Here is a 27,903-nt window from a genome sequence, read left to right on the forward strand (position 1 = left end):
AGAAAAAACACAGATTCATAGATGAAACTGTCAGGGAAAGCAAATGTATACAAGTTATACAGAAAATAATTATGGTTAGTTACCTACTGCCTTAAAATAGTTTCCCATCATACCTCGTAGCTATGGGAGGGATCCAGCATTCATGGACAGCCTTTTGCCCCAACACTGGGCTCTGAGTTCTGAATAAAAAAATCATCAGTTACAAGCCTGCTTTTGGGCCACCCTCTGTTGTTTACCCTTAGTCCATGGTGACTCATGGTTATTCAGAATGGGGAAATTCTCTCTTGACTTGACAGCCCAGATGTTCTTTTCCATTTCAGTTGTCTCAATGTCTTCCCAGTTGTCTGTAATGGTCCATCATTGTCTTTTCCTGAGCTGGACAATGGATAGTTACTTGAACCTGATTTTGTGTAAACACCTGGCTTGGGAGGTGCCCCCTACCCCTGCCACCTGCTTGACTGCTCACTGCCCTGCTGAGAACAGTTTTCTACATGCTGGAATATATAAATTCATAACCACGGGCTATATACATCTCTCATAATGACCGTCAAATTCAGAATATTACAAGCTTTCAAAAAGGATCATACTTGATATATTTTTATAGTACAATGACATAATAGCAATAAGTTGGTTTAACTGCTTGTTTGGGGTGGTGTTCTGTTCTCCCCTGGTGGTGTCTGAACCCTGATTGTTTCAAATTCTTAGATGCAAAGTGTGACAATGGGCCAGATTCATTGCTGATTTAAAACAGTGCATCTCCACTTTCACCAATGGAATGGTATCTTCTTACATCAGCTGTGAACTTATCCCCAGGTCTGCAGCGCTGGAAGCTAGTTCCTTGAGCAATCTTATCCTTTTTGCTTTGTACCACACAGGAAAAAACCTCAGCAAATTATTTCTTGTCTTGGACTTAACAAAAGCAGCTGATTTGTCTATAATATTTTCTGCTCCGTGTTTTGCGGCTGAAGTGTTGTTATATTATGCTGTACGTTTCTAAGAAAAGGTTCAGTAGCTTCTGTTCTAATAGTCCTTGAGTCTTCTAAGCAGTATTGTTCCAATGGAAAGAAAATTACTCAATTGGCAGCAATGTTACGTCTTCATGATTGCATTGCTCTTGTAGCCCTGTCACAATGACCTTTCCTTGTCTTAAATTACATTGTTTTCCTATCCTCTGGTAGAAATGTACCAAAAGATTTACTTCAGAATTACTGCTTGTAGACTGTGGGGAGCAGCAGTGTAGTTATCGTGACAAATGGCAATATTTCTGTAGTATTAGGCACACTTCTTCTTACATTCTGTGTCTATTGAGAGAATTTTCAATATTGTGAGTAAAAATGGTCATGGCAGTAGTTATTTTTGATATATCTCATCTTCAAGGAGAAGCAAAAGCTACAATACTCCCCCTTCTCTTGAGAGAACTAATGAGACTTAGTTGCTCTTCATGTTGTCTTTTATTATTGTAAAATATTATTTAGAAAACCATGCGGAGTGTATGTTGTATATGTTGCCCACACTACAACTCTCACCTGTGGATCTTGCAGCACTTGACAAACATCAATTAAGCCTCACAACACCCTTGTGCAGTTAAAATATTATCTCCATTTTATTAATTGGGAAACTAGGAGAAGACAGTAAGGAGTTGGCTACATTTGGAGTAATGTGCTATATGGAGTATGATTTCTAAAGCACACTAACGTGTTGCACATTAATTGATCCGTGTAGACCATGCTAATGCACAGTAAAGGTTCCCTAGTGCACGTTAACATAGTGCCATTTTAAACAACACTACATTAAAGTAGTTTACACAGACCAATTAATGAGCAGCACATTAGTACCCTTTAGAAGTCACAACCCTCTAAAGCACATTACCTCACCATGAAGACAATCCCTGAAAGAGGTTAAATGTCATACCCAAGATGAGGCAGTATCGTGGTAGGTACAGTTGGACTAGATTCTCTAGGTCCTAGTCATTTTCTAACCACTGTACAAATCTGTAACATGGGGATAATGATACTTATCTCCTCTATAAACATTTTGAGATCTATGGATGAAAAACACATTATAAGAGTTAAGTATTAATTGAGTTGTTGAGACTTTCCTTAAACAAATTATCTAGCTCTTCAATCATTTCAATATCTTGGAGGAAAGTTCAATGTATTTTTCTGATAAACCTAATGAGTTCTTTGGAATGAGCAGAGAATGATTTGTTATAAAAGATATCTCTCTCTCCCTGTTTAAGTGAGATAACATTAATGTCAAGTGATCCTATTTATGTGGTTGAGTGAATCATTTATTTGATTAATTTAGCCTCTCTCCCTCTGCTCTTGGAATATCTGCAGTCATATAGCAGTTTTATCAAATTTATTCATTACCCAGATTTACTCAATAAAATCTTCAGATTTTATTTTGTGGACTGATTGTGCATATTGCCATCCAAGTTGAGTTTTTACATGTGATTAATCACGTTGTTTTATTTTCCATTCCTTATACAGTGACTTTATAATCCTTAACATCAAGAGAAGAGCTTGAAGAAGTTCTCTGGCTTTGAATCTTTCAGGGGGCTAGCTGTGCAGGGAGAGGTTGCAGTTAAATTGGAGTATGACGTTTTTCAACCTTTTCCTTTTTGGCTCTCACATATTTTGTCTAAAGTACTGTGACATTACCGAGGGTACAGTCTGGACTGATGAACAGCTGTGTTCCCTCAGTTCTTCAGCCTGGTGTGCCTTTTACGCTACTTTGCTATGAGAGCTACCACTCCTGGTCTGCTCTCACACAGCCTTCCAGTTATATTGTGTGAATGCTATAACCAACCACTCGTAAATTACATTGTCGAACAACACCAACAAATTCCCAGTCCCAGACTTTCCCCCAGAAATGTGCATTTTGTACTGCCCAGCTCTCTCCTTTACAAGCTCAAATAAAGTCTGTCATTGTATTAATACAAACTGATATGCACAAATCCTGTTGTCCCAAATGGAGCTTCACAAACACTTCAATCCAAACAAACTGTCTAGATAAAAACCATAAAACAAGTTTGTTAACTACAAAATGTAGATTAAGTGATGAGGCACAAAAGTCAGAATTGGTTACAAGAAAATAAAAGTAAAACACAACTAATGCCAAGTTAACAAGCTAGAGTGAATTCAAAGCTAAGTGTCTCTCACCACATGTTTCAGCAGGCTTACTGGCTGAATCTCTTTCAGTTAGGATCCCTCCTCCAGTCCAATGCTGCTTCCTTTGTTCTTTAAGTGTTGTCGATGCACTGGTTTATGGCTGCTCCCCCAGACTTGGAACATGTCTTAGTAATACCATACAGAGGAATCTTATAACTTTACATGTAATATTGCCACACATATTTTACCAGAACAACAATAATTAGAAAATTACGAATTTTCAAATGATACCTCACAAGGCATACTTTGAACAAAATGTATCATGGTCCTGTAAAAGAGGTGAACATAGGGGTACAGACTGTCACAAATTCCTAGTAAAATTAGACATGAACAATTTATTGCTTTTATGCAGAATTTATATTTAATTTTCACCCTCCCTACGTTTACAATAGCAATGGGGTGTGAATGTGGTCCTAGCTGTTACGAGTGAAGTCAACTCCTTCTCTAGCTTGCTTAATTGTCTCTGTACAAGGACTTTGTAAGGGGTTTTGAGATATCTATTCCCAGGCTGTGTGCTGAATGTGTAAATTTAAGATTAGTTTATGGCAAATGTTTGTGGTGAAGTAAATCTACCACTGAAATTTTCACAGAAATCAAGCACAGAAGGTGTAGGAATACAACTGAAGTGAAATAGTGTTTAATTTTTAACAAATATTCATGGACCTTCCCCCCCACCCTGCAACTTTCACTCTACTCTACTACTTATTACACTAAAGGAATACTCTATGCTTCATGGTTATTCATTGTCTTTGGTCTTGTTGATTTTTATAGCTCCACTAGAAGATGGACTCTCTTACTTATTTAGACTATAGTACGTACAATATGGTCAAGATTTTCATAAGTAAGTAGCAGTTTTGGGCTTTCCTACTTGAGCTGTCTCAAAGTGTGGTTGCTAAGATCTTTCAGATAATTTGGCCCCTTTTGAAAGTGCTAACAACTGCCTTCTGGAAAACAGGCCCCTTAAAGATGTCCCAAATTGGGCACCCAAAATCATGAGCTGATTTTGAAAGTAATGGCCTATATGTTTCTCATTTTTAAAGCTCATTTTTCATGTAGTAGTAGTAGTAATATTAATATCTAGCTTTTATATAGAATTTTTCATTTGTAGATCTCAAAAGTACTTTACAGAGGAGGTAACTATCATTATCCCCATTTTACAATGGAGAAGCTGAGGCATGGGAGTGTGGAGGGTGAGTGACTTGCCCACAGTCCATCAACAGGCCAGCAGCAGCACCAGGAATAGAACCTAAGTCTTCTGAGTGTGAATCCAGTGCCCTAGCATTAGGCTCTGCTGCTCTGTCAGTGCCTGCTTCTTTCTTTGTTTTTCTTTCTATTACTTTTCCAGTATTGCTAAAAACAATAATAATTAAAAACTTCTGGTGGTTTGTTTTTTCAAGGGGGAGGACTACTGGGAATTTTTTGAAGAGAGGGGAAGAGGTTCGGTCAGACTTTTTTCCCCAAAACCTGTATGTTGAATTGGTAACCATATAACTTACATATATCAGTGCAATAGCATATCACCTTCTGCTCAACTAGCAGCCTTAGATTCATGCTTGTGAGTTGTGAAAAGCTGACACTCCAGCCAGTTGGACTGGCTCATTCATCCTTTGCAGGAACTGTCTTGAATGGAGAACTTCTTGTAATCTGTACCCACTTTGAAATTTAAATCTGTATTGGTCTCCATGTCAGTCACTCATCAGAACATACTGTACACACTGTCGTTCCAAGAGCAGGCTGATGTGAACATGCAGAGATCAACCTATTCTTAGTGCCATGAGGAAGAACCCTGCCATGATTTTGTTTCTTTCTCTGATGAGAAAAGGGGTTCCAGAAATAGGGAGGCGAGGGACAAGTTTTTTTTGTTTGTTTGTTTGTTTTTTTCATTTTTCCTGTTCTTTTCTTCCCAGAGAGGGGAAACAAAAGGTAACATAACAAATCTATTTAAAATATGAGTAATCTGGGGAGCCTAAAAGTCTCTTAGAATAGCCAACATGTACTTGGGTAAATCTCTGAAAAAAGCATGCATTAAAATATTGCCTTCCAGAAATTAGCTATGTTTTGTCAGGTGCCATTTCTGATCAGTAAATTAGCTTCACTTCCTTTCCTGAAATCATGCTCAGAGAGGAACTAAAAGTTTGAAGGATTACTTGAATCCCATTAGGTGGCACACAAAGCTCCAGTTCAGAGAAGTAGGTATAAGAATTTTGCTAGGAAAGGAGAATTAGCAAATTCTCAGCCTGATTTATACAGACCAGATATTTCTTCTGATTTGTCTTTCAAAGGTGGTCTCAGAGAAACATTATTATAAGGCATAATATTAACATTCAACAAGGATAAGTAACTATGATGATTTAAGTCCCTGAGCTGTAGCCTTATATTTGTGTGTTTTTATTTAATAATAAATTTGGCTAGTTCCTGCAAATGGAAATGTGTTTGATAGTGCTGTGCCTAACGTCAGGAATATTACAAGTAGGCTCCATACAATGTTTCCCAAATTGGTCTGACAGTGAACCTCCGTTTTAACTTGCCACTTAGAGCTGTGCAAAATATTACATAGTAATATTGACCACTCTCTAAATTTGACCACTCCTCAGAGAGAAAAGATGGCCTTGTGGTGAAAACATTCAGCCGGGGATTCAAGATATGGGTAGAGTTTCTGCTTCTGCTGCAAACACCCTGTTCTGTGACTTTGACCAGCTCACATAATCTCTCTGTGCCTCAGTTCTCGATCTGTGCAGTGGGGATAATAATGTTGCCTTTCTCTCATCCGTTGTCGTCTTGTCCATTTAGGTTTAAAGCTCTTTGGAGTATGGATTCTCTTTTACTATGCACTTATACAGCATTTAGTAAAATGGGCTGTGATTTTGGTTGGAGCTTTTAGACACTACAATAATAATAATTGATTCAAGAATGTAAAATTATCCAGTTTCATGGAAGAGTCGTTTTCCAGACAAACAAAAGTGTTACTGAAGTTCAGCATGGAATTTTTTCTACCATCTGGATGTCTATGGAAATTTTGAGGTACCTCTTTATGATGCAGTTCTGAATTTTGAGTCTGGTTAGTTGGGATTAGCATGGTTTAAGACATATTGGCTCTGGTCTTCTGATTGAGTTGAGTTGCCCCATTTGGATTGAGAGGAATTATTTTTACTCTTTCTCTGAGTTGAACAGATGCAGGAAAGTTGCAGTCTGTTGACTAGTTAGAAAAGCATTGGCCTCCCCCAATTTTTATTTTTATTTTTTTTTAAACAATCAAAATAAGAATACAGCTTGGTACTTATTATGAGGAGCATGCCTGGAATTGATGATCAAGTTTCTGAGGATCCATAAATTTCACATTAATTTTGATTTATTGATGTATTTATTTTTAAACAAGAAGGAACTGTGATTAGGATTAATCTGAGAAGGATTAGAGAGGCCAGCATACCTCATAGTTACTGCCTTGTTTCATGGTCTGATTTACACAGCCACGGCACTGACTGCATTCTTCTGCCTGACATTATTTTATTTCTCCTCATCGTTATAATATTTTATGATTTAAGGACAAGCACGCTCTGAGAAACCTGTTCTTTTGTGCCACTGCCATTATTACAGGCTGAAGACCTGATAATTGGAAATTCTGGGCACTCATGACTCCAATTGAAATGGAGGGAAGCTGAAGGTGCTCTGAAAACCAGGCCGCTGGCATTTTATTTTTTTAAGGGAAGGAGGCCTTACTCATAAACTGAGCTGCTGCCTTGACCAATTTGCCCTTGACTGCACAGCCTTGGAAGTGAATGGATTTCATTTGATTAGAATGTGACCTGAACTCCTAAATTAACTCCGTCCCTAGCTCTATAGCCAAGAAATTGATTATATTTTGATCTGACATTACAATTAAACCTCATGTGTGCGATTAAGCTTCAGAGTTTTGCCTCCATAATTGGAATGTTGTACCTCAGGAAAGATCAGAGACCCTTTTTCTTTGAGGCACTAAGTAATTCCATGCACAATGTGCTCCTATAGCAGCAGCAACTGCTATGGCAAAGGTAATTATACATACCAAACAGAAAGACAGGTTTCAAAAAGAGGCATCACTCCCATGGGGCTGTAGCAGGCAAGGAGCCAGGCTCAGGAAAAGAGGCATGTGTTCCTCATCACTGGGGATCTCTCAGTCAGGTAGTTCTGTCTGGATACCCCCAAAGAGTTTTCATGTCTAATCTGGCAAATTTAATCTGGAGGAAGAGGTTACTAAGGATAGTGAGGCATGTGTGAGAGCGCAGGTTGGGAAGCAGTTTGCCCAAAGGGTACGTGATGTTACTGTTCTAGTAATATGTCACATAGGCTGCTTTTGACTACTCCTTTGTTCCTGACGGTAGGTGAGGTTGCTGCTGTAAAAGTCTGTGAGTTGCTAATGAGGAAGATTAGGAGGCTGTTGATGTGGAGGAAAGCTAAGGTTAATTAGCTGATGTGGAGGAGAGCTAAGGTTAATTGAGATGAAGGATGGATGTATCAAGGATGGGCTCAGACTACCCGATAGTCTTTGTGATGCTGGCAAGCAGCCTGGTGACAGAAACTGCATCAATTGCAGCAGCATAGGTGGTAAAATGTCCTTTGGGGCAATTGGTCACCAGTGGCCAGATTTTCAAAAGTGCTCAACTCCCAGCAGCTGCCATTGCCCTAAGATTCTGAAAATCTGGCCATAACTCAGTAAGTCCTACAGGAGAGGACAACCTCTTTGGGCAGAATATCTTCTTCCTTTTTGTGTCTCACAGGCCTTCTCTTCTCTCTTTTTTTCTTTTGTTTTTAAATGTATGCTTGACTTTAGGGTTGAAGAGAATTGCACAGAGAGAGTTTGTATTCAGTCTCTCCTTTAGAAAAAACTTTGTCGATATGTGGAACAGGACTCTGTTTAGCTGTTTGTTAACATTTATTTTAGCTGTATATATTTAAACATCTCTACACTTTCACATAGAAAATCACTTTCTCTGATACCTCTGTGGCATACCGCCACAGAAAACGGGAACTCATCAGCTACTGCTAGCAGAGCTTGTTCTTTGATCAGACGATGGTTTTGTATCCTCTTACTGCTTGGGTTCAGTGTCCGCTTCTCAGTCAGCATGGCTTTGGTGTACATACTGCTAACAGAGGGGTAGGTTCTTCTTTTGATGACTAGGCTTGGAGTTTTGTCTATGCCTTTCTTCATCCTAGCCTGGACGGTAAAGCTCTGCACAAACAACTTGCCGTCACCTCTGAGAGACCATCCAGGCAAGCATCTAGTTGCCCTTTCCTGCAAAGAGGTTCTACACTGTGTCTCATTCACTTTTACATTGCAGACCAGGGCTGGCTTTCCAAAGTGGTGTGTTTACACCTCTATCCTGGTTAGAAATACAGTTCCTAGGAATTACCGTATTTTCCAGATGCGGGTGTTTTTTTTCCAGTTTGGGTCCTGCCTGTTAATATTTTATTTTCCCCTTCTCTTACGTCTTTAGCCAGTGAGACCTGCAATGATTTCCACCCCATGTTCTTCACGCACGACAGATCATTTGAGGAGTTTTTCTGCATCTGCATCCAGCTGTTGAATAAGACGTGGAAGGAAATGAGGGCAACCTCTGAAGACTTCAACAAGGCAAGAGAGGGGAAATTAGTTGACAGTAGTTCTAAGACATGGATGTGTGCTCTTAACTGAGGCCCAAGGGATTTATACATTCCTCTCCCACTTACTTCTCTCCTGGGTTTCTTCTATGTAAATTCCTTGCATGTCAACACTGAGAAACCAAAGAGCAGTGGATGGGAGGGTCTGTGGAGGCTTTCTGACCTATTAAAGTTATGTTACACTGCAGACTCTGAAGATAAATGCAAAAAACCTGGCTTGAGGGGAAACTTTGCCTTTTTATATTGTTAATACCATTCTGAAATGCTGCAGCCTTCAAGGTTGTAAATAATGCAGGGAGAGTACAACAGTGATAATTTTGTGCATCCTTTAATTTCATTTGGATGACCTGAGTGCTGAAGTGGTAAAATATTCAAGAGTGGACATGATCCTGCTGCAACTTTAATGTTATGCATGTCAGCTGCTGGAGTTTGAAGTAACAAAGCTTGCAGTGCTAAGACTTATTAGAAGAGATTTGAACACTGATGTCTGGAATTCTATATTCCAGCCAGACTTGCCAGCAAGTACCCTCATCCTTGCTGGCCCGTTTGACAGGTTCTTGATACCCTTGCCCAAGACTGGGAATAGAGAAGTTGATGCAGCTCCAACAGCTCCAGTGTTCAATACACAGAGTCTTATTGGCATTAGACTTGGATGCTTCATGCCTAATGCCAAACTGAAATGTAGCTGAAAGAGGGTTGGCTGCTTAAGTGAGGAAAAACAGTATTCCCTAGATGAAGTAGTGGTGGATCTTCAAGACACAGTGTGGACTGGCCATCTTTTAGATACAGGTAGCTGCCAATGAGGACATACACTCTGGCAAAAGGAGGAAGGGATGCCCATAAAAAAGCACACTAGTGTTGTGTGTAGTTTACTGGCCAAGAGGTACAGTTATTTACTACCCAAAAATGCATTGGCAAGACAATTCGCTGGATAGTTTGAAAATTTAACTCACATGTATAAATATGCCAACACCTTTAAAGAGGTCATCAAAATAAGTGACTGTATTTAACAAGTGCATGAATGGATGTTGATCACTGAAGCTATATTATCATCCCAGCCCAATAAGGATTTGGTATATAATTGCCTTCACACCAAACTGAGAATATGCAACTAGTTATCCTAGTGGATTAGTGTAATAGGGCAGTCCCATTTCTGACGACAGTCTCCAAAAAGATTCAGTGGAGGATGAAACTTAATAGATTTATTTTTCGGTATTATACATTGCTCTAGGGTTCTTTGGAAGACCAAGCACAGTTGCCTTTCTGTTCTAATGTACTATTTAAACTTTTAAAAGGATAGGATCTTTTAGCCCTTTTTTTTACAGATGAGTGCCTCTTTGGAGACAGCACAAAGGATGCAGTTTGTTGTCATACATGACAAATTGCTTCTCCTCACTTTCTATCTTCATAAGTCTTAAGATCAGTTTTTAGTTAGAATAACTTTTATCGTCCTGGTAATGTCAGAAAGTACCACTTTCATACTGTTTGTTAATCACTTGAGATGTGGAATTCTTTTTCCCCGAAGCTCAGTTGGAAACTCGGTATACTGGAGTAAGGCTCTTGGAACCTAACATTTCTGCTTGAGAGCTACTCTGTGATCTTTAATCATAATGAAGAAGGGATAGCTCTATTAATTTAAATTTTGATTAATCAAAGTAAATTGGACATTCTATAGGTATTAAGAGGTTTTACAACCTAGCTTGTGGGCACATTTGGAGACTTATTCTCCACCTCTCACACCATAGAAGGGTTAGATTGCTAAAAGTCGAATAGTTGGGAACTCCCCACTACTTTCCCATTGGTTCCTTAGTCTATTCTTAAGGTCTCAGTAAACCATAGATAAAGACTTTTCAGTGGTGAAATCCAGCCACTGCACTCAATGCTGGGGAGATTCCACCACTGTTCATTAATTTTAAAGCTTTTTAACAGCAGCATACTGTTTGAAGAATTCTGTTGTGTGTTTTCAAAGACCTATGTAAGATCTCATGCTTTTTCTTTTAAACGCTCCCTCATTAAACTTCTTGTCAGCCCTGGCTATTACACTTGCATGCATTAGAAAGAAACTCTAATGTTCCTCATATCTTAAAGAAGAGGGATGTTGCTGTTATAACTGTAACCTTTTTTCAGAGTCTTAATATAAAGGTAGAAGTCTGTATAGAATAATTCAGTCAGGCAGCTAAACTTATATTGTACCTTTATGACATACTTTAGGGCTTACATTATTCATATCTGGTGGGTATTGTAGAAAAATTAAGATGTAGTTAGACATGCAAATGGAAACAACTTCACTTTATTTGAAACATGTCTGGTTTTGGAGTGCACAGGTGATCAAAGAGCCTTTAGCATGCTATGTCATCAGTTGTTGTTTGTAAAAGTACGATATGGTTTGTGCCTTTGTAAATATAATAATCTTTCCTAGCTGTACGTAATCATACATGTTGTATATTGGTACAGGGAAAGGTTGTGTCTCAGTTTTACTGACGGGTCTGAGATTAATGTGGGTGAACTAGGGGGCACTGAGTTAGTCCAGGGGATTGGTAATGGAATACAGAACCTTTCAAAAGCAGGGTGCAGGTTTACATCTAGCTTAATAGGGACTAAATGAGAGATGGCTGTTTGGTGTCCTATGTAAAAGATGTTTGGTGATCACATAAACCTACCACACCACAACAGCTTGTGTTTATTGGCCCTTTGTTGCCCATTTCATCAGAGACTGTGTCTTCGCTGCAAAAACTAGTAACTGGAGTCCGGGGCAAGCAACCAAAGAAGGGGGTGTCAAACCAGTTGAGAGCTAATCCCCAGATAAGCCACAAGGAGGCACCCCAGCAGTGAGTAGTAAACAGGGTCACACATCCTGGTTTTTGTAAACCCCCTGCATTCACTGGTCATCTGAAGGAGCAGTTGGCCATGTGAGCGGGTGAATATGACAGCAGAATAGGTGAGTGCATATGCACCTCATGGATCACCCCCATGTCTGTCATATGATAATGTCACCATTGCAGCCTCCATGAAGTCTCTCTGTGAGCAGCCCCTCGAGGCCAGTCCTCCTCCACACACAGAGTCACATCCATGTTGAGTATGAGATTCTAGGGACTTCTGAGAGCGGCGAGCCTAAATGTAAGTCGGTGGCTCCTGACTCAACTGTGACTAGCATGTCAAAATCTCCTGTTCAAATCTCTGTCATCCCCAATAAAACCATAGAATGTGAACTTTTCTCCTTCAGGACAAGAATCCTGGTTTTCACCCTGAAAATCTGGTGAGGCTATAAATCAACTATTTTTATTCTTAAATATAAACACTTTCTCAAAGTATTAAACTACTGTAACCATTTGCAGTGACTCAAACTCAGACTGTTCAGCATTTCAAAGGGATCTGTCTGGTTGTCTTGCATGAACATTCATCCATCAGACTGCTCAACTTAAGGCTTCTTGGCAGCTTCTTGTTCAATTGGAATTGTAAATCCTGAGTCTTCCTGGACTTACTGTTGACCTCAAATGGTTCTCAATCAATAAATATACAAAAGTCTCTGTCTTGCAGAAACCACAGCACCCAGGTAGTTCAAGAAAATTCATAGTACAGCTCTAAGGAGTAAATCTATTGTAGTGTATTCACATTTAAGATTTTCTAGTGGTAATGAAGGTGTAGACTGTATCATTTCAAGAAGGCTGACAGAATGACCTTCCCAAGATAAAGCCATGGACCACCAAAATCCAAAGCTTTTAAAGTCCTTACAGCTCCTGCTTTGATTGAAGCAACTGCTGCAGGAGGAAATCTAATAAATTCCTAAACCTATAGCTTTTTTAAAAAAACTAGAGAGTTAAGATGTCTTATTGTCAAGATTTTCCCTCATTGCGGAAATATAATTCATACATTTTACCATGTAGTCATTTGAGGTCATCCTTCTCAGATACTGAAGATATATTTTTATTGCCAATTAATGCTATATGCTATAAACTTTGCAAAGTTCAATTAAAACTGTAATTTCAAATTACTATACAAGACAGATACATCTTCCTAGCTATTTCTTGTAGGCGAACCACAATAAGGCCCTAGACCTGTGTATCCATGAGGAGTCCCAGTGACTTTATTGGAATGTCTCACTGGCAACGGCAGTCCATGGTACTAGATCCCAGTGCAGGAATGGGGCATAAATTGATAATTTATGAGATTATATTAAGAACATACATAAATTATATGAGACATATTGTAGGCATACATTTAACAAACAGTGCTCTGTGTTGGTCAGTAGTAAATTTAATAGGTAACATTCACACTGGCAGCAGATAAAAGCAATACATATCTTTTGTGAATCCTGTAATTAAATACCAAAGCAAGTGCTGAGGCATTTGATGACCACAAAAGACATTTATTGGTGATACACTCCAACACTCTGAACATTTTTCCTTGTTCTATGACAAGATAACAGAAAAGACAATGAGCATAATATAAAAAATGAAAAATATTGTTTTTCTGCTTGGTGAGGATTTGAAAGGACTATGCTGTTCTTTCTCAGATTCTCTAGTGACTTCATGTTGTAGGCATAGTTAGAATGTATAATTACTCAAGGGCAGGTTTAGAATATGACTAATTGTTCAAGAGCAGGATTTAAAACTGAATAATTATGTAAGCAATGTACTGAGGGAGGCAAGTGGTTTTTGGTCCAGCATTACTTGTGATGAATAGAGAACACTTGGGAAAAGAGTATTTTCAAATACTGTTTGAAAGTAGGGACTATGGGGGCTGTCCAGGGAGAGTGAAGTCGTCAGCCTGGAGCCACTGCAGCAAGCACTCAGTCACCTGCCTTGAGGCATCCTCTGGCAAGAAGGTGGTACAGTGTGTGGTTGGAATGATGACAAACTGTGTGGAGCTCACAGACTTTGTCTGAAATCTGGGCTTTAATTTGGACTTTTTGGTGAATTCCAGTTTCATGAGTATAACAACAAGAACTGACCATGCCTTCTAAATGCCACTTAACATTAAGTCCAAATTCACATTCACTCTGTTCCCACGGGGCAGCACAAAACACTGAAAAAAGAGGAGAAAGTGTCCTGTATCACTCTCAAGTGATTCCCTCTACTGATAGAAATAATACTTAGCATGTTTTGTTCAGAGTTAGCTAAGTATTATCCCCATTTTATATATAGGGAACACAGGCACAAGGATATTAGTGACTTGCCCAAGAGAGACAAGATGCGTGAGGTAATATCTTTTATAGGAGCTCTTCTTTAGGTCTGAGTTGCCCAAGATCACACAGGAAGCCAATAGCATAATGAGGTATAGACCTAGGTCTCTAGAACATCTCCTTGCTCACCCGTTGCCCAATCCACTGCATCACACTGCCGCTAGATTTATGGAGCAGCCTCAACTGGTTGCAAAAGTCTTTCATCTATTTAGCAGGACCCTCAAAGGTCCTGAATCACAGAAACTGCTTATATCCTTTGCTGAGGGAAACCAGTCGCTTAATGGACAGTCAGAAAGAGGTACCGTGATGAGGGTTGGGGAGACAGGTAAAGGAGAAAGGGAACATTAAAGGACCTGCAGTGCCACCTGAAAGGGAAAAAATAGGTAATGGAAAAATAAAAGTGAAAAGTAAAATCCAGTGTGCAGACCATGCTTTTCTTTTTAATAGCGCTGTGCTAAGTAGCTCTTCACAGATGTTCACAAAAGTGTTAATTGTTTTCTTATGGGCACTTCAACATTTGTGAAGCAGTGAATGTAATTTCTTCTGGGTTGACTTTAGAAATGAAATGTTTGCATCTAACTAGGGAAAATGTTGGGATAGCTGAATGATTATACCCTTCTGTTAGCCTTATTAGAATTTCATTTGATAATTTTTTGTTTATATTGGTCGGAGATACTGCAAAATGAATAATTCTCCTGTAGAATAAATGTTGTATATCTCAGTCTCCAGTAGATTGGTGCAAATTAAATTAACCACCTGAGGCTATTAGCACTCTATTCATTTTTATTGGAAACAGATAATTGCTATGAATATATTGTTATTAATTGTGCAGTGCATGAAGTTAGCGAAACACTTGGCAATTATAACTCATTTTACAAGTCTACTGTATGGCATATATAGAAAGATGAGTTTTTTAATTGAAAACTACTATTCAAGAATAGTAGAAACCTGTTGGGTGCAGTGAGGTTATCAGGTCTATTCCATTAGCACCCATTTGTTTAAAAGGGCTTTGCTGTTTTAAACTATGCACTTTGGTATGTTATGTGGTAAATCTATTCATTTAAGAAATTTCTTCTTGCATCTGGTCAATATTCTATTAAATCTGCCCTTTTAGTGCACTGGAAATTTATCCATTTAGCAAATGTATTCTTCATCAGCTATTAATTTTAAAATGGCTTTGGTATATAACTTCATCTGTGTTTATCTATATCTTTCTGATCTACATTAGTATCCCACTATATTGCCAAACCAAGACAATTACTGCAAGAGGCACCAGGAGGTTAAGTAGAGAAGATGCAGTCTTGTATCTACAGATGGGTCAGAATGCAAAAATCAGATTAAAATTTCAACATTCTTACCTGAAAATTTGGGGTTGTTCAGATCAAAGGCACTTGTCCCGTAGATAACATTTTTCATCCTCTTCAACCTAACTCCTTTAGGCCCTTTTGAAAACCCCAGCCTCAACTAATATTGTAAAGAATGCATTCCTGTTTTTAAAAAAAGTTAATTTAGTTGGGTTTTATGAGATTGTAAGCATTTAAATTGAACTTAGAAGTAGGGCTGTTGATTAATCGCAGTTAACTCACACGATTAACTCAAAAATTAATTGTGATTAAAAAAATTAATCGCAATTAATTGCAGTTTTAATCACACTGTTAAAAATAGAATATGAATTGAAATTTATTAAATATTTTGGATGTTTTTCTACATTTTCATATATATTGTATTCTGTGTTGTAATTGAAATCAAAGTTTATATTATTTTTTATTACAAATATTTGCACTGTAAAAATGATAAAAGAAATAGTATATTTCAATTCACCTCATACAAGTACTGTAGTGAAATCTTTGTTGTGAAAGTGCAACTTACAAATGTAGATTTTTTTTTGGTTACATAACTGCACTCAAAAATAAAATAATGTAAAACTTCACAGCTTACAAGTCCACTCAGTCCTACTTCTTCTTCAACCAATCGGTAAGACAAACAAGTTTGTTTGCATTTACAGGAGATAATGCTGCCCTCTTCTTATTTACGAAGTCACCAGAAAGCGAGAACAGGCATTTGCATGTCACTTTTGTAGCTGGCATTGCAAGGTATTTACATGCTAGGTAATGCTAAACATTCATATGCCCCTTCATGCTTCGGCCACCATTCCAAGGACATGCTTCCACACTGATGACGCTCTTTAAAAAAATAATGCATTAATTAAATTTGTGATTGAACTCCTTGGAGGAGAAATGTATGTCCCCTGCTCTGTTTTACCTGCATTCTGCCATATATTTCACGTTCTAGCAGTCTCCAGATGATGACCCAGCACATGTTGTCGTTCATTTTAAGAACACTTTTTCTGCAGATTTGACAAAACGCAAAGAAGGTACAAATGGGAGATTTCTAAAGATAGCTACAGCACTTGACACAAGGTTTAAGACTCTGAAGTGCCTTCCAAAATCTGAGAGGGATGAGGTGTGGAGCATGCTTTCAGAAGTCTTAAGAGCAACACTCTGATGCGAAAATTACAGAACCCGAACAACCAAAAAAGAAAATCAACCTTCTGCTGGTGGCATCTGACTCAGATAATGAAAATGAACATGCATCAGTCCGTACTGCTTTGGATTGTTAGTGAGCAGAACCCGTCATCAGCATGTCCCCTGGAATGGTGGTTGAAGCATGAAGGGACATATGAATCTTTAGCGCATCTGGCAAGTAAATATCTTGTGATGCCAGCTACAACAGTGCCATGAGAACACATGTTATCACTTTCAGGTGATATTGTAAACAAGAAGTGGGCAGGATTATCTCCTGCTAATGCAAACAAACTATTTGTCTGAGCGATTGGCTGAACAAGAAGTAGGACTGAGTAGACTTGCAGGTTCTAAAATTTTTACAATGTTTTATTTTTGAATGCAGGTTTTTTTGTAAGTTCAACTTTCATGATAAAGAGATCGCACTACAGTACATATTAGGTTAATTGAAAATACTATTTCTTTTGTTTTTTTTACAGTGCAAATACTTGTAATAAAAAAGTAAATATAAAGTGAGCATTGTACACTTTGTACTCTGTGTTGTAATTGAAGTTAATATATTTGAAAATGTAGAAAACATCCAAAATATTTAAATAAATGGTATTGTATTATTGTTTAACAGTATGATTAATCGCGATTAATTTTTTTAATCACTTGACAGCCCTCCTTTGAAGCAATAAGAAAAAAAACTGCTGGCTCTTTTCTGCCCTCTATAATATGCAAAGGCAAGCTCATAACTTTTTTTTTTTTTTAAATCTAGCTTTTACACTGAAAATATCATGTTGTCACTTCCTTGTCTTTGCCAGGTGGCTCTGTAATCTTTGGAAGACCTTCCTAAAATAGGGGTGTCACATCAGGCTATAACTGGAGCTGTGCAGTAAGTGGGATGCTGATCAATGCAGTAATCCTGTAAAATTATCCATGGAGGCAGAAAGTTATGTGACCTCTATATTGAGTTCCATTGAATTCATGGGAGCTCTGTGCAGTTGTAAGGTACAGCCATGTGAATCATTTTATCAGGGTAAGGAGCTAAGAATAAAGCTCAGGCTACAGATTTGTGTGGCCCCTTATTTTATGTAATCCAAAGGCCTTGCCAAGGTCCTCCAGTGGTAAGAGAGGGCTTTGTATTTCTAATGTGATTGTAGCAGGGTGGGAGAGGATACACTGAAATAATCACGTAGGTCTTTATCAGGAAGGAATTGTTACGGGGAAAACATTTTAAGGGTGAAATCCTGCCCCATTGAAATCAATGGCAGTTTTGCTATTGACTTCAATGAGGCCAGTTTTTCACTTTTATTTTGCTTTCCAGTTCACCTTTCAATTACATGGCAAATAGGAAGTGCAGAGAGAGAACAAGGTAATACTTGGGTTATTACATATTGTTGTTGTTTTTTAAAAATCAAAAATTGTATTCCACCGAAAAGGTGATTTTGCATGAGGAGAGGACTGAGCTCTGGTCTACATTACAAACTTACGTTGGTATACCTTCGTCGCTCAGGGTGTGGAAGTGGATTACCTATGCTCTCCTGTCGGAGTAGATAGCATCTTCACTAAACACTACAGCAGCACAGCTGCACCAGTGTAGCGCTGAAGTGTAGACAGGCCCTCAGGCATAGACGGCTGGTGCCTCCCCATGCTGTGGGGGGAGGCACCAGCTAAAGGGGAGGACATGTGACGTTTCCACATGTCTCCCCCTCCCGCCCAGCCTGGGGCCCCCAGGCTGTTGCTGCCCCCTCCCCACCCTACGTTACCTGTGTTGGGGGAGGGAGGGGTGCTCTGTCCTCCGACTGTGCCGGCTCTCCCTCAGCGTGTTTGGCTGCCCTCCCTGGCAGCCAGGCCTGGGCAGGGAGTGGGACGGACCCACTCCCGTTCTCTGCTCCATGCAGCATAGCCAGCTACCTTGGAGAGAGTCTGGTGGGGAGGGTGGCAGTGGCTGTCCGCTTCCTGCCCGGTCTCAGCTTCTGGGGACAGGGGCTCATTGCAAGCGTGCCAGGGAGGAAGGAGGGCTCCAGGTCGCTCGGCCACTGGCCCCAGAAGTCGAGCCTGTGCAGGGGGCAGCCAGGCACTCTCCCAGGCAGCTGCTGCGCTGCAGTGGGCAGCGTCCCAGCGTGGCCAGAAGAGGCTCTGGTCCTGCCCCTTCTGCTCCAGCTCTGGCCACGCCCCTTCTTCCCACCCCGGCAGCGGCTGTGGTGGAACTTGACCCGGCATCCCCCCTCCTGCCCCCCCACCCCCCGGCTCCCGATGTATCACCTCTGCCCTCTGAGGTGGATGAATGCCCTCTAGGGAGGGAACAAAAGGGTGTGGGTCGACAAAACATTCATTACAATCAAAGCATCTAGGTAAATAAAATAAAATCTTTGCTCTTGATATGCAGTGTCTTAGGTTTATTTCATCCTGCTGCTTAGTTTCTTATTTTATTTTACAGTGGTGGTTTATTATTCATTTTCTAATAAGAATTACAGTGGTCTAGCCTTAGCTTCCCCCTTCTCTCTATCATGCAACACAGCTCAGACTAAACATAAGAGTTCTGTTGAATATTTGCAAACTTCTGATGGGTCTCCTTTTCTAAAATCCTGGATTCCCCTGACTGAATGGATTCCGCTCTTTCATTCCAGCCCTGGATTCCAGCCCTCTGTGGAGATAGAGGTGGTTAGGGACTATTTAGAAAAGCTGGACGTGCACAAGTCCATGGGGCCGGACGAGTTGCATCCGAGAGTGCTGAAGGAATTGGCGGCTGTGATTGCAGAGCCATTGGCCATTATCTTTGAAAACTCGTGGCGAACCGGGGAAGTCCCGGATGACTGGAAAAAGGCTAATGTAGTGCCAATCTTTAAAAAAGGGAAGGAGGAGGATCCTGGGAACTACAGGCCAGTCAGCCTCACCTCAGTCCCTGGAAAAATCATGGAGCAGGTCCTCAAAGAATCAATCCTGAAGCACTTGCATGAGAGGAAAGTGATCAGGAACAGCCAGCATGGATTCACCAAGGGAAGGTCATGCCTGACTAATCTAATCGCCTTTTATGATGAGATTACTGGTTCTGTGGATGAAGGGAAAGCAGTGGATGTATTGTATCTTGACTTTAGCAAAGCTTTTGACACGGTCTCCCACAGTATTCTTGTCAGCAAGTTAAGGAAGTATGGGCTGGATGAATGCACTATAAGGTGGGTAGAAAGCTGGCTAGATTGTCGGGCTCAACGGGTAGTGATCAATGGCTCCATGTCTAGTTGGCAGCCGGTATCAAGTGGAGTGCCCCAAGGGTCGGTCCTGGGGCCGGTTTTGTTCAATATCTTCATAAATGATCTGGAGGATGGTGTGGATTGCACTCTCAGCAAATTTGCGGATGATACTAAACTGGGAGGAGTGGTAGATACGCTGGAGGGGAGGGATAGGATACAGAAGGACCTAGACAAATTGGAGGATTGGGCCAAAAGAAATCTGATGAGGTTCAATAAGGATAAGTGCAGGGTCCTGCACTTAGGACGGAAGAACCCAATGCACAGCTACAGACTAGGGACCGAATGGCTAGGCAGCAGTTCTGCGGAAAAGGACCTAGGGGTGACAGTGGACGAGAAGCTGGATATGAGTCAGCAGTGTGCCCTTGTTGCCAAGAAGGCCAATGGCATTTTGGGATGTATAAGTAGGGGCATAGCGAGTAGATCGAGGGACGTGATCGTTCCCCTCTATTCGGCATTGGTGAGGCCTCATCTGGAGTACTGTGTCCAGTTTTGGGCCCCACACTTCAAAAAGGATGTGGATAAATTGGAGAGAGTCCAGCGAAGGGCAACAAAAATGATTAGGGGACTGGAACACATGAGTTATGAGGAGAGGCTGAGGGAGCTGGGATTGTTTAGCCTGCAGAAGAGAAGAATGAGGGGGGATTTGATAGCTGCTTTCAACTACCTGAAAGGGGGTTCCAAAGAGGATGGCTCTAGACTGTTCTCAATGGTAGCAGATGACAGAACGAGGAGTAGTGGTCTCAAGTTGCAGTGGGGGAGGTTTAGATTGGATATTAGGAAAAACTTTTTCACTAAGAGGGTGGTGAAACACTGGAATGCGTTACCTAGGGAGGTGGTAGAATCTCCTTCCTTAGAGGTTTTTAAGGTCAGGCTTGACAAAGCCCTGGCTGGGATGATTTAACTGGGAATTTGTCCTGCTTCGAGCGGGGGGTTGGACTAGATGACCTTCTGGGGTCCCTTCCAACCCTGATATTCTATGATTCTATGATTCCCTAATTAAGACCATTTATTACTGTAGATCTCATACAGGTCTGCTTTAACACCCTGTAGGTGGCCATTTAAAAACCTGTTGGCTCTTCATGTTTTCAAAGCACTCTTCATTTTCATCACTGTGGGTGCAAATAGGGCCAAAAAACCACCCTTAGCTTTCAATAGGGTGATTGTACTGTGAACTACTAACTGTGCTTTTTTGTACTCTCTGTACAAATGTTTGGCACTGGAAGAAGTTCTGTTACTTTCATGCAGGCTGTCCCAGTCAGTCAGTGAAATGATATAACCTGTCACCCAAACAAAATATGTTGTGATATTGCCCCTGTCATTCTCTGTTTAAACTGCTGATAAAAATCAAACCCTGAGAACCCCTCTCATCTTTGAATTTGTATTTCTTCTTTCTAATGTATGTTTCCATAATTTGGTTAAATCAGAGGTGCATGGCATATGGCTTTTTGCTGCATGAATTGCTACTGATGTAAATGTCAGTGAGCGTATAATTCCAGATTTTCATTTTGTAAATGACAATGCATTGTTCAGCCTGAAAGCTCCCTAGACTGTAGACCTTATTATAGGCGAATAAAAAAAGGGGGGAGGGAATGACGTCTGAGATTTTGTTTCAGTTGAAATGAGGTTATCATGATGAGTGATGTAGCTGACAATGAGATTTTTATAGCCTGTCTTAGAGTAGCAGAGGAACTCAAATTATTATTGGCTCACTTTAAGTAATTGTAATCTAAATAGCACTGTGGTTGAAGAGAGGGAGTGAAAATCATTCAGATGGCTTTTTCTTTTAAACAAAGCAAGATTTTCTTTTTGTCCTTACACTCGTGTCTTTGTTTGTCGTCTGAAATTTACATGTCGTATGTTGTCTTGATCAAATACAGCGGTTGCCATTAAAAAGCCAACCTTTACCAATTAGAAATACTGCCGTTTCCCACTGTTATTAGAACAGGAGATAACAGCCCTGTGTTTGACAAAATGTGCATCAGGTCACCAGTCAGATGATCTAGACTACTCCTGCACCAGGGTAAGCAGAGTTGGTGAGCCTTCAAAGTGATAAAGACAAATGAGTGTAGCCTGCTGGAGGATAGAGACATGGTGAGTGAGAGATGAGTTAACCCAGTGAGAAAAATGGGAGTTGTTCACATCTCCTCACTGATTCAGTCTAATTACCTGCAGTCTCAGAAAGCCAGTACTGCATGAGTTCACATTCAGAAAGCTTTTTTCACAACTAGAATGCTAGACTTTTTTTTTAAATTAAACCTTAAATTCAGCAGAAGCTGATGGGTAAGCCCCCTATTCACTAGGGGAAGTTCCCTGCTCACCACTGATGAGAAAACAAGGGGAAGCCTGGGTATGCTGTTGCTCAGATGTGTCAGTGGTAACAGCTAGTGAATGGTGACTTTCTTAAAATGGTAATCACAGTAAGTTAAAACCAGCTTGAATGTTTTGCCAGAATCATCCTCCGTTCCGCCCCAATTCCCTCCCTCCCCCCCAAAACAGCTTCTTCTGATTCGGGGGGCAATCAGTGTGTACTTACTGAGGAAGCTTAATTTTTGTACTGTTGAAAACGTGAGCTAATGAACATTTTAGGGCTAGGCATTGTTAGGGGTGGCAAAGCTGATGTGCAATTGTAAAAGAGTTCAGCTCTGAAGCTTTATCACTGAAGAGAAAAACCATATATTGAGGGCTGTGGGGTGTCATGTGTCCCCTTCTATCTCTCCTTTCCCACAAAACTTAAAAGCCTTCTTAAAAATGCCAACAATAAAGAGAGAGATTATCAATGGGATTTCTTTTCAGTCAAAATTCCTTGAGGTCTTCAGAGTTGCAACCATGTCCTGGCACGAAGCTGAAATAGGCCTGTCAGTGGGAAATACCTGATAAATGTAACATTGTGCAAGTTGTGACTGCAGCACTGGACAAATAATTTGAGGTCACATGAGCAAATTGCCTTGGAGACTGGAGGCAGTACAGAAATGAATATCAATCCCATTGTTAATATCACTGGAATAGAAACCAGAATCTCTGATTAAAGAACTTTCTGCTTCATTTGAGGACAGTAACAACATGACTATGAAAACTGAAATGCTCATGGTCTCTACTTGCATCAAGGATTTTAGGCTGGTAGGCTACTCCTGGAAGGAACTGAAGTGTTGTGACACTTCCCAGGGGTACACAGTATTGTACACCCTCCACTCCACTTGTAGCTGTCCCTAGAGTGCTTTAATCTTCAGGTCCCAAGAGGACTAACTCAGCACTCCTTCCTTTGCCCTGCTGTTAACATGGGTACTTGTGGTAGGGCCTTATAAACCAGGACTATGCCTGCTCTGTATGGATATTCAAAATCCCCTGGCACGTTTTATAAGAATAAGTGTTTGTCCTGTTGTGCTTGACCAAATGTCCTAGGGAAATTGGAAAGCCAGTTTACCCTGTATGGTGTGAGCATATTAGTTACCATCTAAAACTTATTTTAGGACAGCCTACTTCATAGTTAGAAGAGTGTCTGAAAAACACCAAATGGGATTCTGGAACATCATAATTTTTGCAAACACAGAAGTATGCAATAAAGAGGGCAATTTCATAATTGCCAACATTTTAAAATTCTTTTACAAGGATTCTTCTCCAGCTAAGCCAGCGTATGGAAGCTGCCAAAGAGCTGTGCACCCATTCTGGTGGATTTTAGGTTACTTTTCATCTGAATGCTCAGACTCGTAACTCCTCCTCCCTATTGAACTCCATTTTGTAATTTTATAAAAAATACCCATAAACTAGTGATTGAGGAACTTCCAAAATGGGATTCAGAACAAACACTCAGATATTCAGATGCTTTTCTGTTCCATTGGAGACTCCCTTTATCCTTTCTCTCCCCGTGACCCCTTGCCCCCAACAGACTTATCCCTGTCTGTGGCTGCCATCTTGAGGGGCTAAGAGAGGTCCTTTTGCAGCTACTGCTCTTTCAGGTGGCGGGGGCAGGGGGAGGGAGGAATGGTAGGACTTTTCTCACAACCTGTGGCTTTTTCCTCAATTTCTCTGCTGAGGAGGGCCAAGTCCCATATTCCAGCTATCCCTGCCAAACTGATTCTTTCCACCACCACCCAATAGGTACTCTCATTCTGTCTATTTGCTACTCTGCTCAATGGCCTCTTGTGATAGGAGGCAAAAGTATCCCTCAGGCTGTAGCAATGGCCACAGTCCCTGGGTTCTGAACAACTGGGACTGCTGGCAGCTATGTATTTTCATTACTGAAAGGAAACTGAAGGGCATTATTTAAGTTAAAAGACATGCACTAGATCAAGCAAACATTACAATTTCCTCTTCCTAACTATGAAACGGGGCACTTGACCAAGTAAAGTGTCCTTTACATGTACGAATAAAAACAATACCTTTTAATAATGAAGAAATCACGTTTTTTTCCCACCCAAATCCACATGCACTGTACTAGCCAACTATGTTTGTTTGAGGACAAGAATTTTGCTACTGAGCGAGTGGATAAACCTCAGACGCATGCAACATGCGCGCAGTGTGAATGGGTACCAGCTAGAGAAAACCTGATGGGAGTAGTTTACTGTGTTTTTAAAAATGAAAATCTCTGTACAAAACTTTGTTGCACTCGTATGCTTTTCTTTGCCTTGTTGCCTTTAGTCTATAAAGAACAGAATGTTTTGTAGCTGCTCAATTTGCTTTAGTTATTACCATGTGAAAGAATTTGGTGATTCTAATTTCCTTCTCTACGCTTCTTGATTTTTAGTACTATAGTAACATTTCCATATCTGTTGTTGATTTTACGATAGCCAGGACTTTCTCATTAGTTTTCTGCTACGCCACCATCCTGAGGACATACAATAACCAAATTCAAATTGGGGGACTGGCAGTAGTTTAATTTAATTTTTGCTTAGTTAATTATACAATTTGCATGCTGGCTATGCTTAGAAGTGGCTTCCTCTTTTGGAGATCGACACATTTACAAGCCACATGTTTCATTGTCCAATATGAAATATACATAAATAATCACTGTTTATTTAAAACCAAGTATGAGGCAGAAAAAAATAGAATGACCCAATACCATGTAATTTGTCAAACATTAAAGAAGATAAGAAGAGTAGAGCTGGCCAGATAACAAGAATTATAGGTTGTGAAAAGTGTCAAGGTTTCAGAATTTTTCATTCCTCATGTGATGGGTGGAGGGAAGAGAGCAAGACCCCCACTCCAGAATAGCTCAGTGGTTAGGGCACTCACATGGAAGACCCGGGTTCAAGGGCTTGCTCTGCCTGATCCAGTGTGTGCCCTTACTACTGGCCTCTTCTTCTGGGGTCTTTGTCTGGCTTTGATGAGAAATTCTATCAAGGACCTGAGAAACCTTCCTAATGAAGGTTTTGACAAAACTGATAAATGTTCACAAAAAGTTTGTTTTCACAAATCAGCATTTTCCAACAACAAGAAAAGTTCTGTCCAAAAATTCCTGGTCAGGCTCTAGAGAAGATTCTACCTGATACAGTAGTCGCCATTAGAATATCAGCATATCCAAGTTACTGTATGGTGATATCTGAGATCAGTTTTCACTTACACTTAAAACAGGAGACTTATATAGCACATTTATGGTAAAAGTTGGTGTGACATTACCCAGGGTATAATCTGGACCAATGGATAGCTGTGTGCCCTCAGTTCTCCAACAGAGGGTGCCTCTTACACTACTTTGCTGTGAGAGCTACCACGCCTGGTCTGCTCACACAGCCTGCAGCAAGTAAGTTCCTCCCAATTATATTGTATGAGTGCTATAGTACTCCATGAATTACATTGCAGAGCAACACCAGCAAATTCCCAGTCTCAGACTTCCCCCCAGAAATGTACATCTTGTACTTCCCAGCTCTCTCCTGGACAATACAAGGCTCATATAAAGTCTGTCATTTTATTAATAGAAAATGACATGCTCAAATCCTATTATCCCAAATGGAATTTCCCAAACACTTCAATCGAAACACATTGGTTTAGATAAAACAATAAAACAAGTTTATTACCTACAAAAGAGAGATTTTAAGTGACTACAAGTAATGAGGCATAAAAGTCAAAATTGATTACAGGAAAATAAAAGTAAAAACACAACAAATTCCTACTTAACAAGCTAAAGTGAATTCAAAGCAAAGTGTGTCTCACCATGTTTCACCAGTCTTACTGGCTGAATTTCTTTGAGTCAGGATCCTTCCCCCAGTTCAGTTCTGCTTCCTTGTTCTTCAGGTGTTGTTGATGCTGTGGATCGAGACAAGGAGAGATAATTTGGGGCATCTGCTCTTCCTTCTTATAGTTCTTTCTCGTCTTCAAGAATCATCTCCATCTGAGGTTCAGAAGACAGAAAGTCTGGCATACATATTGGTTTTTCCCCTTTGCTTTTAAATGATAGGTAAATAATGAAGTTGATAGATGCAGAGTCAGACGGATTTTTGTTATAAACTGGCAAAGTGATAATATGTTGGGATTTGGAGAGCAAAGAGGAGGATGAGGAGAAAGCTAAGAGATGGCAGTCATATAATCTTTCACTACATTATCCTTCATGCATAGCAGCCACAAGCAGGAAAGATTAGAGAAGTTGAGCTGTCAAATGAAAAATTAAGTTAAAATGTTTTTCTCTATTTTTAAATGACTGTGAAGATTATAGTTGTACATGACAAATCTAATATTTATGAGTATTTACACACGTGTGTAAGTGCAGTATATGCAATTCTTGCTGTTACCACCAAGACATGCTGGGGTCAGTTACACTCACAACTACCCCAATCCTGCAACTTGATCCTGCAAATGCCATAAACAGCCCCATTGTTCTCAATGGGACTCGACGTGGGCACACGTTTTGGTTGCAGGATTGGGGCCTTGAAATCTGAGCACTTCCATCTCTTGGTGACCCGACTGTGGGTGCAAATAAGGTATTGCAAATGCAAAGGGAGACAGGGACTCGATCTAGCTGAACCTCACTTTGTTAATGCATTGTGAAGCCTGATGCCTGCAGACTGTGAACACACCTGGCCTGAGTAGGTGGGACTACTCAAGCGAGCAAGGGCTGCAGGAGCAGACCCTTGAGGCTAGCTTGGATCAGTGAGGGTGGCAGGATCAACCAGTTGTTACTATTTCAGAGAGGGGTGGTTTTGGAAGCTATACATTTTAAAAGCAAATACTGTACCTATTAAACTGACCATTAGAATAACGGGGCTGCTCAGGTGTCAGAGCAGCAGCACATAATTTTTCAAAACGGTGCAAAGTATTATCAGGGAGAAAATTAAGAGCTGCTAAAATATATTCATGGGCTGGAGAAAGAAAAACAGCAGAAGAAAATGTGCAGGTTCCATTAAGCTGCAGAAATTTTCTGTGGACACACCAAGGTACATTTTCAAAGCAGCATATGGGGTTTATTCTGGTGGCTCTAATTTTAACATGAATGGGAGTCACGTGGCATACTCCCTGCATATGGCTTTGAAAATATCCCCCTGAGCAGTTAAGGAAGACTGAAATCTCTTCAAAATCATTTTTCTCCCAATTCTGAAACATTTAGAAATGAAGGCACTGATGGATTTAAAGCAGCCCTACACAGCATAAAGTGGAAATATAACAGATAAAAAGATATTGACCAAGTGCTGTAAATACGCTTGGGTTCTAATCTACAGGGAACTGAACCTGGAGGAAGAAAACCTGGGTCTGCTCCCACTTTGGCCACTGATTCTGTGTGGCCTTGACCTTTTTGTGTCTGTTTCACTAAGATCATCATGCCAGCCGACTCTGGTAAAATGCTTTGGTATTCAGATAGCTGCATTTTCGCAATCATACGCCAGCACAGTTCCATTATGTTGTTTTTTAGGGTAACAAAATATTCAAATTCTCTGCATTTTAGTTGCTTTCGTTGATTTGCTGCATCTGAGTTGGAAAGACTCTACTTAGAGCAAAGAATAGTTTTTTTAAAAGAGCTGAGTGTTCTCTCTCTCTCTCTCTCACTCTGACTTTCCTCCTCTCTATGGTTCTGGTGACTGTACAGATGATCACAGAGGGCCAGAGTAACTGTCAGGTGTCCACCTTCTCTCTCCTCTGTTATCTCTCTGAAGTACCAGAAAGAGGGTTTTGACTGACTAGGCTCAGGTCATTGAGTCATCAGACCTATGTAGCAGTGTCATTGCCTGGCTCAT

The 27,903-nt window shown here is 40.3% G+C and overlaps 1 protein-coding gene across 2 annotated transcripts in view; it reads left to right on the plus strand.

Annotated features, from left to right (window-relative positions):
• Positions 1 to 27,903, plus strand: part of ELMO1 (engulfment and cell motility 1) — a 413,997-nt gene that overhangs the window by 269,689 nt on the left and 116,405 nt on the right. For both annotated transcript variants that reach the window (XM_073332875.1, XM_073332876.1), the window contains one exon: positions 8,645 to 8,781. In XM_073332875.1, coding sequence (XP_073188976.1) covers positions 8,645 to 8,781 — 137 coding nt within the window. The remainder of the gene's footprint in view (positions 1 to 8,644; positions 8,782 to 27,903) is intronic.

The sequence above is a fragment of the Lepidochelys kempii genome, chromosome 2, assembly GCF_965140265.1.
Source record: "Lepidochelys kempii isolate rLepKem1 chromosome 2, rLepKem1.hap2, whole genome shotgun sequence".
Classification (NCBI taxonomy): domain Eukaryota; kingdom Metazoa; phylum Chordata; order Testudines; family Cheloniidae; genus Lepidochelys; species Lepidochelys kempii.